At 37.4% G+C, this 14,644-nt stretch overlaps 1 protein-coding gene across 1 annotated transcript; it reads left to right on the top strand.

The window, feature by feature from the left end:
* Positions 1-257: 257 nt before the first annotated feature.
* LOC106067455 (cysteine-rich venom protein Mr30-like) lies at positions 258-14,256 on the top strand. Its single transcript, XM_056036116.1, has 8 exons — positions 258-374; positions 2,804-3,040; positions 4,657-4,748; positions 6,162-6,247; positions 11,053-11,085; positions 12,552-12,653; positions 13,555-13,674; positions 13,875-14,256. The coding sequence occupies exons 1-8, from the start codon at positions 288-290 to the stop codon at positions 13,883-13,885; spliced, it is 768 nt and encodes a 255-aa protein (XP_055892091.1). The 5' UTR covers positions 258-287; the 3' UTR covers positions 13,886-14,256.
* The last annotated feature ends 388 nt before the right edge of the window (positions 14,257-14,644 follow it).

The following is a 14,644-nucleotide window of genomic DNA, read 5'->3' as shown; positions in this document are numbered from 1 at the left end:
GTGGACACCAGGTGGGAGGAGGCTTCAGACATTACCAGTGACAGATCTTAATGGAGACAGCTTGGCGCCCAATGCGCCGAACGGCGTGAGAGGACCTTAGTCTAAGTAAGTAAGTCAGACGTGTTCGTGGCTATGTAGACCAAGCTTTGACCTACATTATTTGCTACAACTAACGAAATCGAAGCACTTGACCTTTATAGTATTGTACATCCAAACTACATTGTAGTGTACGATTTTTTGTCTGTTTTGTTCCAGCATGCTGGCTGTCTTCAGTATTAAGTAACATCATGCACTCTGAACTAATAACAGAGCTCCACAACCAACACAGATCAAATCTCGCCGCTGAGTTGAATATATCCAACATGAATAAATTGGTCAGTATGAAATGTTTTATCTCAATATTGAGAACCCTTTATGTAATTCTAGCTGCATTTGTTATAGTTACAATTTTTTATAGTTTTAGTTTTTTAGTAATTGTTTTACCTGTTGTATAGTTGTTATAGATATAGTAGCAGTGGTTATAGTTATAGATGTTACAGTAACTGCTGTTATATTTATTATCCACAAATGGTATTAGATCTACGTACAGCTGCTACTATGGGGTGCATGGGGTCAACTTAGATGGCTGCCTGGTCGTGCGGTATTATTATTATTATATTATTATTATTATAGCGTTTATATAGCGCTACTTTCATGCTTATGTAATGCTCAGAGCGCTTTTGTTCCAATCTCATTTGTGGACCAGTGGGGGGGGGGGGAAGGGGGTATCTAGGAGTTGGTTTTCCGTGCTGCCTTTAGGCGCTCAGTAAACACAACTCTGCCCGAGTCGGGTGTCGAACCTCGAGCCCCCTTCTAGGTAGCCAAGCCAAGCCAACCTCAAGCGCACTTGACCTCTCGACCACGCTTCCCACCATGCGCGCTGGACTGTCGTTCGGCCGTCTCGATGATCCCGGGTTCATACCCTGCCCGCTGCCACCCCCCATCGTCCTGCGGGAGGTTAGGGCTAGGCTGTAGATTATCCTTAACTCTGAAGCAACATCCGAAATATGTAAAACATTTTACAAACAAACAAACTGGATTAACCCATAAAATGCGTAGGACGTAATTATCTTCTCTTTGGACGTAACGTCTGTAAGATAAGAAGATAGAGGAGGAATACGGGGGAAGTATAATAGAAGATTAAAGGCACATTCCTCGTTCCATATGCTAGGACAAATTTGTACAAATACTCCTTCTTCCCTAGTGCTATTAGAGCATGGAATGGGTTGCCTGAGCTAGCCAGGAAAACCAGTGATTTGGCAGAATTTTAAGTCATTGGTTAATATGCATGACTAAATGCATGACGCGTAGGACGTAATCATCTTCTTTTTTGAAGTAACGTCTGTATCATATAAGATAACATAACAAGACAATAGGACTTCTCTCCATCGTAGCAGACAATGTAAGCTCCTTACACAATAAGTTGGAGGGGTTAGTAGGTTCTAGGTTAGTATCTATATCGAATTCGAGAGTGCTCTTTGACAAACTGTAGGCCTACTAAGTCTAGCTCAAAGATACAACACCCGACTTCTCAGTTGATCTAAAATTTTTAATTCTATAGAGCAGAAGATCATTGCAGTGTTAAGTCGAAATGTTACAAAATATTGCAACTCAAGGAATGTAACAATTTAAAACAAGCAAATATAAAAAATACTTAAAAAAAAACAACAACAACACATTAGACACGTCTAAAGGTAAGAACTGTATATTTATAGTCTTATATATCAGCACTGTAAGATTTATTTCCAGTAGGCCAATCACTATCAAACTAAATTAATTAATTATCACTAATTTATTAATTTGTGTCAATGAAAAATCGTGCAAAGTTTTAATTTGTTCCGAGAGTAAGAAATGGGAGAAATAACGTGTACAAACATTGTACCGGACAGAGTGAGTTGATAGAAGCTTTGTACATTGTAATTAATATGACCGAAACATAAAAGTTATATGACGATAGTGTGGGTCAATAGTTCGAACTTTGCTTGTACCGGCGATACTTGTTGCCTTGGGATCGTGAGAGATCAAAGTACAATGAATACATCTCATTGTCTTGTGTTGTTGTTTTTTTTTGTCTTTTTTTTTCTGTGTCATTTTCTTGTTTTAAATGAAAAAAAAAAGGGAAATCAAAAACATTTCCAATTAGGATCAATAAATTCAGTCTTAGGGTTAATCTTTAAAAATTTTTGAAGGCCTCATTTTAAGATCAATTTTGATTCAAAAACGGAGCATTTGTTAGCAAAAAGACTCAACAAATCTATCGCATTTCTAAGAAATATTTGTATTATTTGGTTTACGTTGTAATCAAATTTTCCCTAAACTGTTTAAATAACAGGAAGGTTACTTCAAAAAAGAAGATAAGTACACCCTACGTGTTTCATGGAGCCTGACTCCCCGATCAGGTTAATCAGTGACTTAAACGCCACCAAGTCGATGGTTTTCCTGGTTGATTCGGGCAACCCATTCCATGCTCTAATGGAACTAAGGAAGAAGGAGCATTCGCACGAATTTATCCAAGCATTTGGAGAAAGAAATGTGCCTTTTTTTTTATGTCTTTCTGTGTATTTCATTAGAATTTGGTTATGTTTTTGTAAATTATGGTTCAGTGTTTTATTGCTACTTTACTTTTAAGTCTTCTGTCCTGAAGTGTCTCTCTAAGTTTAGTTACTTTACTAATGGTGTTATTCTAATCAAACTTGAGTAGTCATTTGTTATAAATCTCACGGCAATATTTTCATTCATATAAATATATGAGTATTTTATATAGGTATGGAGTGAAACAATGGCCGAGCAAGCCCGGAGCATCCTGTACAGAATCAGTCGTAACCGTTGGAGACCTTTAGCGAACTTTACGGAAGAAGAGCTCAATTACAACTTTGGTTGGACTGTGAGTCAGGAGAACCCTATCGGTACCATCCTTGCCGCTTGGAAACAGGAGAAACGTGTATTCATACGAGATGAGAAAGCGTGCTCGCCTGTGAATAGGTGTAGAAACTTTAGACATGTGAGTTATTGCTCCTGAAATTAAGTTAAACCTCGGGGTTGGAGAAATTGTGGAACGATGCCAATTGATGTCATTTTATAAGGTCCTATGAAATCTGTGACATATTGAACTTTTTATACATTTTTTAAAAAATAGTAGGCTATCTTTTGAATTAAATACGTCGCTTCATAAAAGAAGATAGTTGCGCCCTATGCGTATAACCAAAAAAAAAATTGTATGTACTATTTCATTATTTTCATAAAATGCTGACAAATCTAAAAATAGCTGCATTTTTGGGTGTACCCGGTGTAAAGAAGCAGAAGTTATTTTTCGTAGCCTCAAACTAAAAATCAAATTTGTGAACAAAGAGGAAATAACTGCGATTAAACTTTGAGTATGAAAGTCTCAGTTTGTTCCAATGATTTATACAAAAATAAAGTTTAAACCATAGAGTTTTATATATTATATCTAGAATGGAAATCGAAAACAAATTCTTATCCGCGACTGATTGATTCACAGACATATATATATAGAGATATTTATGTACGTTACTCTTTTTGAAGTTGTAATGAAAGTCCCCCCAATCAATCTTTTCTGTCTCAGAAAAGTAATGATCTTTAGCTTTCAACGTTTAGAAATAATGCAAACTCATTTCTTGGATTTTCTTTAGAATGGGCTATTGATCACAAAACTATATATTCACGCAAATATATGAAACAAAGCCATTTCCTGTTTATTTTCCATTGAGATAATGTTTCAAATAATTCATGTTTTTTTTCAAATTCACATTCAAATAGATTGATTACCTAGATCTTTCTAGATTATGTATCTAACAATTTCAAAATAACAATTATGAGACTAGAGTACTCTTATTTTTGATGTTCAATTACTAGATCTAGATCTAAAAATTAAATTATATGTTACATTGGTTAGGGTTGAGAAAAAAAATCACCACTAACTCTTTTACAAAACAACGTCTTGTTTCAACTTTAAAAAAAATAAATTTCACGACATTTTTTGTAGTGTTAAAAGATCTCCATGTCCAGTCTATTTTATAATATATATAATTCTATGGATGAACGCTTAGATTAAAATGGCGTTCTAGAAAAAGAAATACAGATAAGAGCAAAAGTAAATCACAAAGTTTTGATAACAAATAAATATAACTCACACCAACGCTTTCCTATTGGGAAACTTCAACATGTGTTTACTTATGACTTACTCATTTATTAAAATTAAGGGGGCGTGCTAGTTCATTATTCCAGAGGCTCGTGGAACACTTATTCAGGCCTCACTAGGGTTTCACCATTGGCGTAGCTGGTGATTTGGAGGCCCTGGGGGCTTGACCTCTTTGGGGGCCCCTGCATTTTGACCTTCGACATCATGACATGAGATAATGGTGTTATATTTAATGTAAAAAAAAACAACAAATTTCGGACACTTTTTTGGCCCACCCTCAAGTGGTGGCTCGGGGGGGGGGGGGAGGAGGGGGTTCAAATTTGGACCTCACCTGCACCCACCCTAGCTACGCCACTGGACTCCACAGAACACAGTTTGGGAAACACTGTTTAAGTCTATGTTCATTTGTTAGTTTATCGTAAGCCATCGATGACATGCTTTCTCTTTTTTTACTATAGATGATGAACGCTCAACAAGCAAGTGTGGGATGTTTTAATATAGCCCTGAATAACACAGCCTATCACATCTTAGTGTGCAGTTACCGCGGAAGGTAGGACTTTGTATTATTTAATCTGTAAAATGTGGAGGTTTTGTTTTTGATAGTTTATTTCAACTAAATAAATATTGAAGCTGTTAAAATTATATGTGAGCTTGCACTCCCAGAGCTATATTTTTATATATTTTATTTTTATAGGCTAGTGCCAAACATTATTTGTACTTCCGCTTTTTGTGTATAAAAAGTGATGCCACGCTGTTTTAAAAACAGCTGAGTGTACATTTGACCAGTGGTCAGTACCATATCTGTCTGTGTGACAGCTGAAGATCGTTGTGGTCTGTCATCTAATTATATTTTTATTCCTGTACCTGGGACGGCCTGTAAGTGTAGAAATATTTTATATTTTTTACTAGATCTATACTATGTGTAAGGTAGTTATTTTATTTTCTACTTGGACTATTTGTCATAATAGTTGGCAACATGCTGTACGGAAGATGGCGGCGTCCATCAGTCCTAATAGAATATAGATCTAATATACTAATATAGTTTTGCATTTATGTATTGCAGGCTATTGTTACTGCTTTTAACTGCTGCTTTTAACTGCTGCTTTTAACTGCTGCTTTTAGCTGCTGCTGTTGAATATTACTGCCAATAGCTGCTGTTTATAACTGCTGTTGTTAGATCTATTCTAATTCTAGGGAAGCTAGTGTAGTGTTACTTTGTTTCTGCTATTGATAGTTTTGTTATTGTTTCTCTAGATCTATTCTAGATCTAATTCTAGGGAAGCTTAAGCCAGTGTTATTTTGTTTCTTTATTATCGCCTTAGTAAACTTAGTTATATTTATAGTCTGTTTCTCAGTTCTGTTCTTAGTGAATAGTAAGGTACTGAGCCTAAGGATAAGATATTCTTGTTTTAGTGTTAGTGTTATGAGTGTAATAGTAGGATATTGTAGATCTAGAGACTAGTTTATTGTAGTGTGTTTATTGTAGATCCAGGTCTATAGTGTAGTAGTTTTAGTGATTTAGTTAGATAGTTGTTTTGATCAGTTTGTGTTAGATAGTTGGTTTGGTTAGTTTGTTAGTGATGTGGGTTTAGAGGGTTTTAGTTAGTTGCTGAGTTCAGTTGTAGTGTTAGTGTATATATTATTTTTTATTATTGATTTATTTTTGTATGTAAATAAAGTTTCTTTTTGTTTTATTTATTGTAAACTAAAGTTTGTTATCTTGTTTTCATTTAGTTGAGTTAGTATAGTTAGTTGTCTGGTTACTTAGGTGACTCTAGCCCCTTGGTCGTAGACTGAGGTGTCACAGATGAGCCCACCCAGTAGCGCAAACATCTGCCTACTGTTAGGTAAATTTTAATGTTGAGCAGCAGATAATAGGTCCTCTCTATCCACTCGCGCCTGCCTGACCTGCTCACATATAGATTTTAAATACACGCATAATATTTATTTTTTTACATTTCAGCATTCACGATATATTTGATTTTGAATATGGACCAGTTTGTTCAAGCTGTGAAAGTCCCTCCTCATTCTGTGACAACAATCTATGTGGTAAGTATAAGACAAGAGTGTTAATTAGCTGAATCTTCTTCTCATTTATCTCTTTAACACCTGGGGTATTGTTCTTACTTTATGTGACGTCAAACTGCTAACTGTGATCAATTTGTAGGCACAATACACTTTCAGGAGAAGTAACTCTAGATTTACGAGAAGACAAAGAAATATTGGATTACGGTACATAGATTTACATTCACAACTATTCTGGGGCGAGTTGGAAATAATCGGAAATTGGATCCTTACAGAACAGTCGATCTGTCAAAACAACAAAAAAACGTATCCAAGGAAACGTGTCCGAGATTACTGTAACAATAACAATGTCTACTGTAAGGTCATCTACCTATACAAATTACTTCCATAACACAAGTCTATGTGTTGTGCTGTATCTATTTACGATACATTTTTACTTATGACCTACCTTGTACAAATTTTCTATATTTAACTAGTCATACTGTGGTGCGGTGGCTGAGCGGTAAAGTCCCCGGTTCGAATCCTGGTGAAGACTAGAATTTTTAATTTCGGGATCTTTGGGCGCATCTGAGTCCACCCAGCTCTAATGGGTACCTGACATTAGTTGGGGAAAAATAAAGGCGTTAGGTCGTTGCGCTTGCCACAAGAGCCCTTCGTTAACCGTAGGCCACAGAAACAGATGACCTTTACATCATCTGCCCACAAGGTCTGAATTGCGCCCCTTGCTAACTGAAATAAACATAGGACTAGGAACTATGTGTAGTTAGTCTATGTGTACTTTCAATAAACGCATTTCATTTAGAGACACTTCAGCATAGAAGACTAAAAAGTAAAGTAGCAATAATGCATCAAACACTGACCCATAATTTAGAAATACAAAAATAAAACCTTATAAAATACTCTGAAAGACACACAGATGAAGGCACATTTCTTTAATTCCATGTAGGACAATGTCGTACACGTGCTCTCTCTTCCCTAGCGCCATTAGAGCATGTAAAAGTGTTGCCAACGACTTGGCAGGTTTTAAGTCTTTAACATTCATGATTAGGTTAGCACAGTGTTTCTCAAACTTTTTTGTCTGCCGGCACAGTTAAAAAACTAAAAAAAATTCGCGGCATACCAGGAAGAACAACAGATCTTTTATAATAAAATAAACATTTATTTTACCTGTTTTTAAGTATTACATTTAATGTGAAGGAAATGTGCCTGTTTTTTTTTTTTTAGAGCAAATGCGATCTAATCTAGGCTCCAAAATCGACAAACAAACTCGCATTTTATCGTCTATTGTAAGAAGGCTCTCTCTTTTCTTGGACTTGATTTCAGTCAGTGCTGAAAATCCAAACTCACAAAACCATGAAGATGCGAATGGAATAATTATTTTGATTGCTTTTAAACTGATTGCAGGATATAACTTGTTGATTGAAATCTAAAACACATCCAGGCTTTTCTCGGCAAAACTTGACATAAGAGTCGCCTCGTTTTTTAAATCAATGAGCTTCTCTGCTTCTTCAGTTGTAAGATTTGTAGCTTCATTGTTTCCAAAAGGATAGCTGACCCATCCATATTCATTACTTCCAACTGTTGAAAAGTAATGCTGCAATGCTGACTGCAGCGTGTACCTAAGTGTCCAAGAGTCCAGAATTTGGGGGTGATTTCTATATTTGAATCACATTTATTGTAAGTAGGAAAGCAGTCGAAGACTTCTTTCGAGATCTTACTAACGTACAACGACAATTTTTCACCAAATGACTTCAGTTTTAAGGATGCAGTAATGATGTTTGTCAAATAAATCAGAGAGAAATATCACCTTAACACACCAGATCTCGCCATGAATAGAAAATCCAAAGCCTTTTTTTTTCAGCCTCCAAGAATGAAATCAGCTCAACCTTGAGTTGAACGACACGCTTTAACACTTTTCCCCCGGAGAGCCAACGAACATTGGTGTGATACAGGAGACATTTGTAGTCTGAATCCATTGCTTCACAGAGCTGAGAGAAAAGTCGGGATGCAAGCGGTCGAGATTTGATGAAGTTTACAACTTCAATAACTTGATCCAGAATAGACATCAAATCTTTCGGCAAAGATTTGAAGACAAGAGCTTCTCTATGGATCATGCAGTGAACAACTAATTGGTTTGGATTTTCTTGACGGACATGAATGATAAATCCCTTTCTATTTCCCTGCATGTAAGGACAGCCATCGGTGCAAACGCTGACACAGTTTCTCCACTTTGTAGTTTGAAGAGGAAAATGTTCTCGTTCACCACATTGAAAATACCTTCGCCTTTGGTCGTAGTTGGCAAGTCTTTGCGAAATAAGAATTCGTTGACACATTTTTCATCCTTTATGAACCAAATAAAATCTATCAGCTGGGCTTTGCCGTTAGCATTATTGGATTCATCAACTCGAAGAGACCACAGCAGAGACACTTCATTGTCAGGAGCGTCAAAGTGTTCACAGATTTCATCTTTTAAAGCTGACGATAAGTCTTCCAATCTGCGCGAGATAGTATCATTTGACAAAGGAACTTTCTTAACTTTTTCGGTGGCATCGGGTCCTATGATAGTTTCAACAACTATTGCTAAAGCTGGTGCAATGATTCAGCCTCTGAGTGCGCTTTCTTGTGTTTTGCTAATAACTGAGCAACCTTATAACTTGCTATTAATCCCTTTTCTGGCAGCTTTAGGTAGTTCGTAAGGTTCTTAGCTTGTCTATTTTGTTAAGCCCTGATGTTTTCATAGTATTCCTTCGGTTGCGCTTTTACAGCTGGATGTTTTGTTTCCAAGTGTCTCTTCAATTTGATTGGAACAAGCGTCTTATTCGATAGAGTTGCATTGCAGATCAGACAGAATGGCAATGGAACATCTTCAGGTCCAGAAGATATGAAACCATATCCGATGCAATCTTCCTTGTACCTTCGTTTGGTTCCTTGCTTTTCATTTAACACTTTCGCAGTTTTATTCTTGCTAACGTATTTCTCCATGGATAACAATGAATAATGCTTAGTAATAATTTGTTATTATTAGCATGCACGTAAAAAATTTACATGAAACACAATCGCTTATTATTATCGTTACCAATTTAAGAACTACTGTGCGTCTGCTAGGGCGACCTACAATTGAGTCATTATAACAATATATATGTATAGTCGAAAATTCTATAACCTGAATAACTAACACCCCTTTCCGTTATAATGTAAAGTTCCGATTTATCAGGACAGAGAAAAGAGTTCGTGTTACTATTACTGATCGTTTGCAAGTGGGGATGTCATCTCAACGTAGGATACAAATTTAATATTCGGCAGACATGTGGTGTATAAATTTCAAATATTTGTAGAAACTCCCGCGGCACACCTGCAAATCTTCTGCGGCACACTAGTGTGCCGCGGCACACAGTTTGAGAAACACTGGGTTAGCACATGGATATGAGCTGGACGCAGGGGCGCCCGCAGGATGTTTTTGGCAGGGGGTGCAATTTGCGACCTATGGCTTTAGTCGTAGCTCTAACTTTCTTATTACTTTCTAGTTAGGCAGATTATTAAAGAAAAGAACTAATGCGTCGCCCCCTCCCTTTTTTTTGTCATATGTGATATCAAGAGCACTGTAAACGCTTGTTTCGTGAAATAAACACGCGAACAAACTATTAACTGTACAGGTAGGTAAGTTTATCCGTGCGACCCTCTCAATCCCTTTTGGATCTGGTCAGTATAGAAGAGAGGTGATTGTTGACGTGTGGGCAGCCCAGCACTCGCAATAAATATCTACTTACCATGATCGACGAATTCTCTAGGTTTCCTTTTGCATGTGCATGTCCAGATATGTCATCTGCTACTGTTATTAAATGCCTTAATGAGTTTTTCGCCTTATTCGGGCTTCCTTCCTATGTCCATACCGACAGTGGTACTTCCTTTATGTCTGCTGAAGTACAGAAGTATCTTAATGAAAGAGGAAATGGTCAAATAGAGAAACGGAACAGTAGTCTTTGGAAAGCTATAACCTTAGCTTTACACTCCCAGGACTTGAGTACGTCTCAGTGGGAACTAGTATTACAAGACGCGTTGCACTCAATTCGGTCACTTCTGTGTACGGCAACGAATAAAACTCCACACGAGAGACTCTTTGGATTCTATCGCAGAAGTAGTTCTGAAACATCCCTACCAACGTGGTTAACATCACCTGGTCCCGTGTTGTTAACAAGAAATAATAGATCCTCTAAGTATGGCTTTTTAACAGAGGAGGTAGAGCTTGTGAACAGCAACCCTCAATACGCTCTTATCAGAACATCTACGGGCCAAGAAGAAACAGTCTCTTTAAGAAAAGACTTTTTCGCAGAAAATGTGAGACCCCTTGTGCAGAGAGAAGGTTCTTCCAGGAATGCGACACCTTCGCTTCAAAGCGAAACAGAGAACAACGCAGAGAACTCTACTCTGAATCCTCCTGCTAACCGAACAAGTCTTTCTTATCAGGGGAATTGGACTCGGTTGAAGCCCCGACCATCGAGTCACCAAGTAATGTTAGTAATGATACTGATTGATATAAAAGTGCAAATCCAACCTGCCGATACAAGTTAAGAGAAAGAAAATCAAAACCCAACTATAGGGTTTAACAGACTAATGTGTTTGATAAACAGATGCTGTATAATAGACTAACTTCAACGCACGCACTCCATAACAACTATCTTGTAATTGTTGTTTGACTTAGTTATAACATCAACCTCTCGTCGAGCCTTCCTAATCCCATATAGCTCATAAGATAAGACAAGATAACCATAATAATAACAATATGTGACCAATACTGCCATGGTAAAGACTTTGTCGTTCTTAACTTTCAGCTGCCTGTAGTCAAACAGAACAGCGAACTTGTGGTAAGTTAACGAGACACTTTGGAAATGAATGACTGTTAATGAATGATTGGGGGTAGGGGGTATCGAGTGTTCCTCACAAAGTGGTCCAGGTTTGCCAGTCACTTTGATGGTTTGATAGTCCATTCTATAAAAGTGTTCGCTAACAATGAAATTAAATATCACGAGGACTTCAGATTCTACCATATGGTGAGATCTCCTCTGGGCCTTCTCGGTCCTTTAACTCTCTCTCTCTCTCCGTAATTATTTTCCTCGTTTCGAAAGTATTAATCATTTTGCTCATTTGTATTTCACTATCCGATTAAACTTCAATAACTTTTTTGTTTGTTATCATACAAAATATTAGAAAATGTTATATTTGGTATTGAATCACATGAGAATGCATGCTCTTTTTGCACAACACAAATTAAAGTTTATAAGTCCAAAATCAATTTACTTTAATTGGGGTCAAATCAACGTTGGCATCGTCAGTTAGGAGAAAAAGAGTTAATCTCTTTATATTTTGGTGGGAAGCATAGTCGAGAGGCTAAGTGCACTTGGCTTGGCTTGGCTACCTATGAGGGGGGCTCGAGATTCGACACCCGACTCGGGCAGAGTTGTGTTTACTGAGCGCCTGTATGAGTGTGCTCTCTTTAGAGAATTGGGCATCGCCTTGGGATGATATAGATGGGGCAGCGGCGATTTAACTTTTCATTCCTTGCTATCGAAAAGGAGTCTGAACAAAGCGATATATTCAATCGCCCCTACCCCAATTTAGGAGAAATATGTTACCTTGTCTATCATACAGACATGAAAATTAAAAGTCAACAAGCTAGAAAAAACGCATGTTGGAGCTTTTGCCAAATGCTCTTCGTGAAATGGGATGCCTGAGTCAGCTAAGAGTATGGTATATCTATGAATTGTTACAGCTAAATTAATATGATTATCATAAGCAATAATATAAATTCATTGAGTATGCGTTGGTCCTAGTCACATTCAGCAATCCCTTTGTATCGGTGGCATGGTTGGGGGGGGGGGGGCGTAGGGGCACGTTGCCCTTGTGGATATTTTATTTGGGTAATTTGTATTATATTTTTATGCAATTTTGTTTATTTATAAGCCTAAGTTTCTATGTGATGTTCTTGGAAAATGGGGGGGGGGGGGGCGGCGCACGTTTTGCTCAATGCGCCTCTGATTGGTATGCTGAGGCGTCGACAGTCTTTGCCCTTCTCACATACACGTTTACCAAAGCGAAATAAATGCTTTTATTTATTTATCATTGTGGAAACTGTTGTAAGATAGGTGAAAATAATTGAAAGTTAGAAGTGCATATCGCCAAAATGAGAGAATAATGTAGCTACAAATATGTATTTGGAATTTGGATCAGCATATCTTCCAAAAAAATTTGTGTATGCTTATTTTGAAATCTTTAAAAACTATTAAAGATCTAGTACATTCTAGTTAAACTTTTTGTTTATTTCGGCTTACAGATTGCAGAAAAACATGCACAGCGGCTAATTTGACAGCAGGAGTCCTCGACACACTAACATGCACGTGCGCCTGCCAATTCAACACTGGCCCAAATTGCGACAGTAAGTGGCTTTGACTTTATCGGTTGTATCATTTTGAAAATAGGGACATTGGAGCTTACGCACTATGGATTAAACAAGGGGAATCCGTCTCTCTCTCTCTGTCTCTCTCTCTCTCTCTCTCTTGTTTTCAAAAACTAGAGATGTTCTCAATTTTAAACTGGGCGGACTGTCTTTAAATCCCTAGCCAAACATAGACCTATGTCCTATATGTGACTTCGGGTATACCAAAATATCCGCCATGCGATGCAGATCTACTCATACCACCACTCTGCTTGTATAATCTCTAGACCTAATTTGTGGCATTGCTGACGTCTGGCAGGGGCCCCAACATTCTTTCGAAAGCTTTAATAAAAATCCACAAAAATACTTACATGTATATCTTTAGAAAAAAAAGAAATAATGTGCTAGAGTATTTTACCTCACTTTCCATTTTTTTTAAAATATATTTAATATGCATATTTTAGTTTTAAAAAGGGTATACCTTGAAGTTTGTGGAGGGTAAGGCGCTGAGTAGACGCACTGCCGTAAATCCGGAGCTGTATTTACAAATTCCGAGCATGCTAGAACTACAAGCGGACAAGTCTTAATCAAGACCTGACCTAAGATTTAAAGTGCTAGCGTTAAAAATGAGGGGGAAAAAATAATTTTAAGTTCTGACACGTCGAAATTCCGATATATTTTTCTCTTTCATGGAGGCGCGTTTCTTGTGGAGGCCCCTGGGCTGTAGCCCCGCATGCCCTCCCTTAAATCCGGCCCTGACTTCAGGTAAGTATCATTAGTTCCTTCTGAAACATTGCTTAAATTTTTATTCTTGTTGAAATTGCGCTCCCGGGTTCGAAAGTCAAGCGCTCAGCAACCTTGCCTCATTGTTGCCAATTTATTTATTTATTTTTGGTATCAGGACCATGTCAAGACCAGACGTTTAATGAGGAGTACAACTTTTGTGAACTAGCAACAGCAGACGATTGCCAAATGCAGGAAATGAGACAACAGTGCCCTCTGTCGTGTGGATTCTGTAACAGTACGATATGGTTTTTGTTTTCCCTAAACATTGTTTAAAATTAATCAGAATTAGATCTATATCTCTAAGCGAATAGCCGAACACACTAGATCTCTAATAACATTTTATTAACTGTGATGCATACAAATAAATATAGTTTATATAGATCAGTGGGGATGAATTTCTTGGATAACTCTAATATTCCTTTTTTTTATCCCCAGGAGCTAACTGATCCACACGGCTAATGGCAATGCGAGACAAGACTTTCAAAACAAATCAAAGGGAATCTTCTTATGTTTATTAATATCTAATATTAACCCATTTTTCCCACACCCATGTTAAACACTACTTTTTATATTGCTAAACTACTGATGTAATAAAGTGTTAGGTTCCAGACGTCTCTACTCTCTACGCTACTATTCTTTCCATATAGCTCTAGGTTATATATGAATAAAATGGCAACAGCCCGCTTTGCTGTTCTTATATTGAAATTATAATCAGTGCTAAGAAACATACATGATCTGATTATATATGACTCAAATTTTGTTTTATACTGGTAATAAAAAAAAAAAAAGACTAGGCCGAAATGGGCTAGTTATAATTTATTGTGTTATTATTTTTATTTTATATTTGCTTGTTTGATACTGTTGTAAATCTAAGGCAGACACTCAACGAAAGGCAGGAGGTAATAATAGCCGAGGTATTTATTTACAGTACAAACTAACAGGCATAGACTTCAGCTATCAAGTCCCAGAGTGTCTTATCTTAAGTGACACCAGTCCTTTTCTATCTAAATACCGCTGTCCTGTTGGCTCATATTCCTCACGGCTATGGTCAAATTTCGATTCACGGTGCCCCCGCTGCGGGGAAGAAGAGGAAACCGTGCATCATATTATGTTTGACTGTCCCAGACTTGCTGATCTCCGTCTCGACAGGTCTGGGAAACCCAAAATTCTCGACCTGTATGGTGACGTATGCACTACGCAAGACA

The sequence above is a fragment of the Biomphalaria glabrata genome, chromosome 7 (genome assembly GCF_947242115.1).
Source record: "Biomphalaria glabrata chromosome 7, xgBioGlab47.1, whole genome shotgun sequence".
Lineage (NCBI taxonomy): Eukaryota > Metazoa > Mollusca > Gastropoda > Planorbidae > Biomphalaria > Biomphalaria glabrata.
The sequence above is the reverse complement of the archived record's forward strand: the minus strand, read 5'-3'. Positions and strand labels throughout refer to the sequence as shown.

Excerpts from the sequence above, each read along its gene's own strand:
- LOC106067455 (XM_056036116.1), top strand. The coding sequence starts at position 288 with ATGCACTCTGAACTAATAACAGAGCTCCACAACCAACACAGATCAAAT. Across the intron at positions 4,749-6,161 it reads GTGTGCAGTTACCGCGGAAG|CATTCACGATATATTTGATT; the intron begins GTAGGACTTTGT and ends TTTACATTTCAG. Across the intron at positions 11,086-12,551 it reads AACAGAACAGCGAACTTGTG|ATTGCAGAAAAACATGCACA; the intron begins GTAAGTTAACGA and ends TTCGGCTTACAG.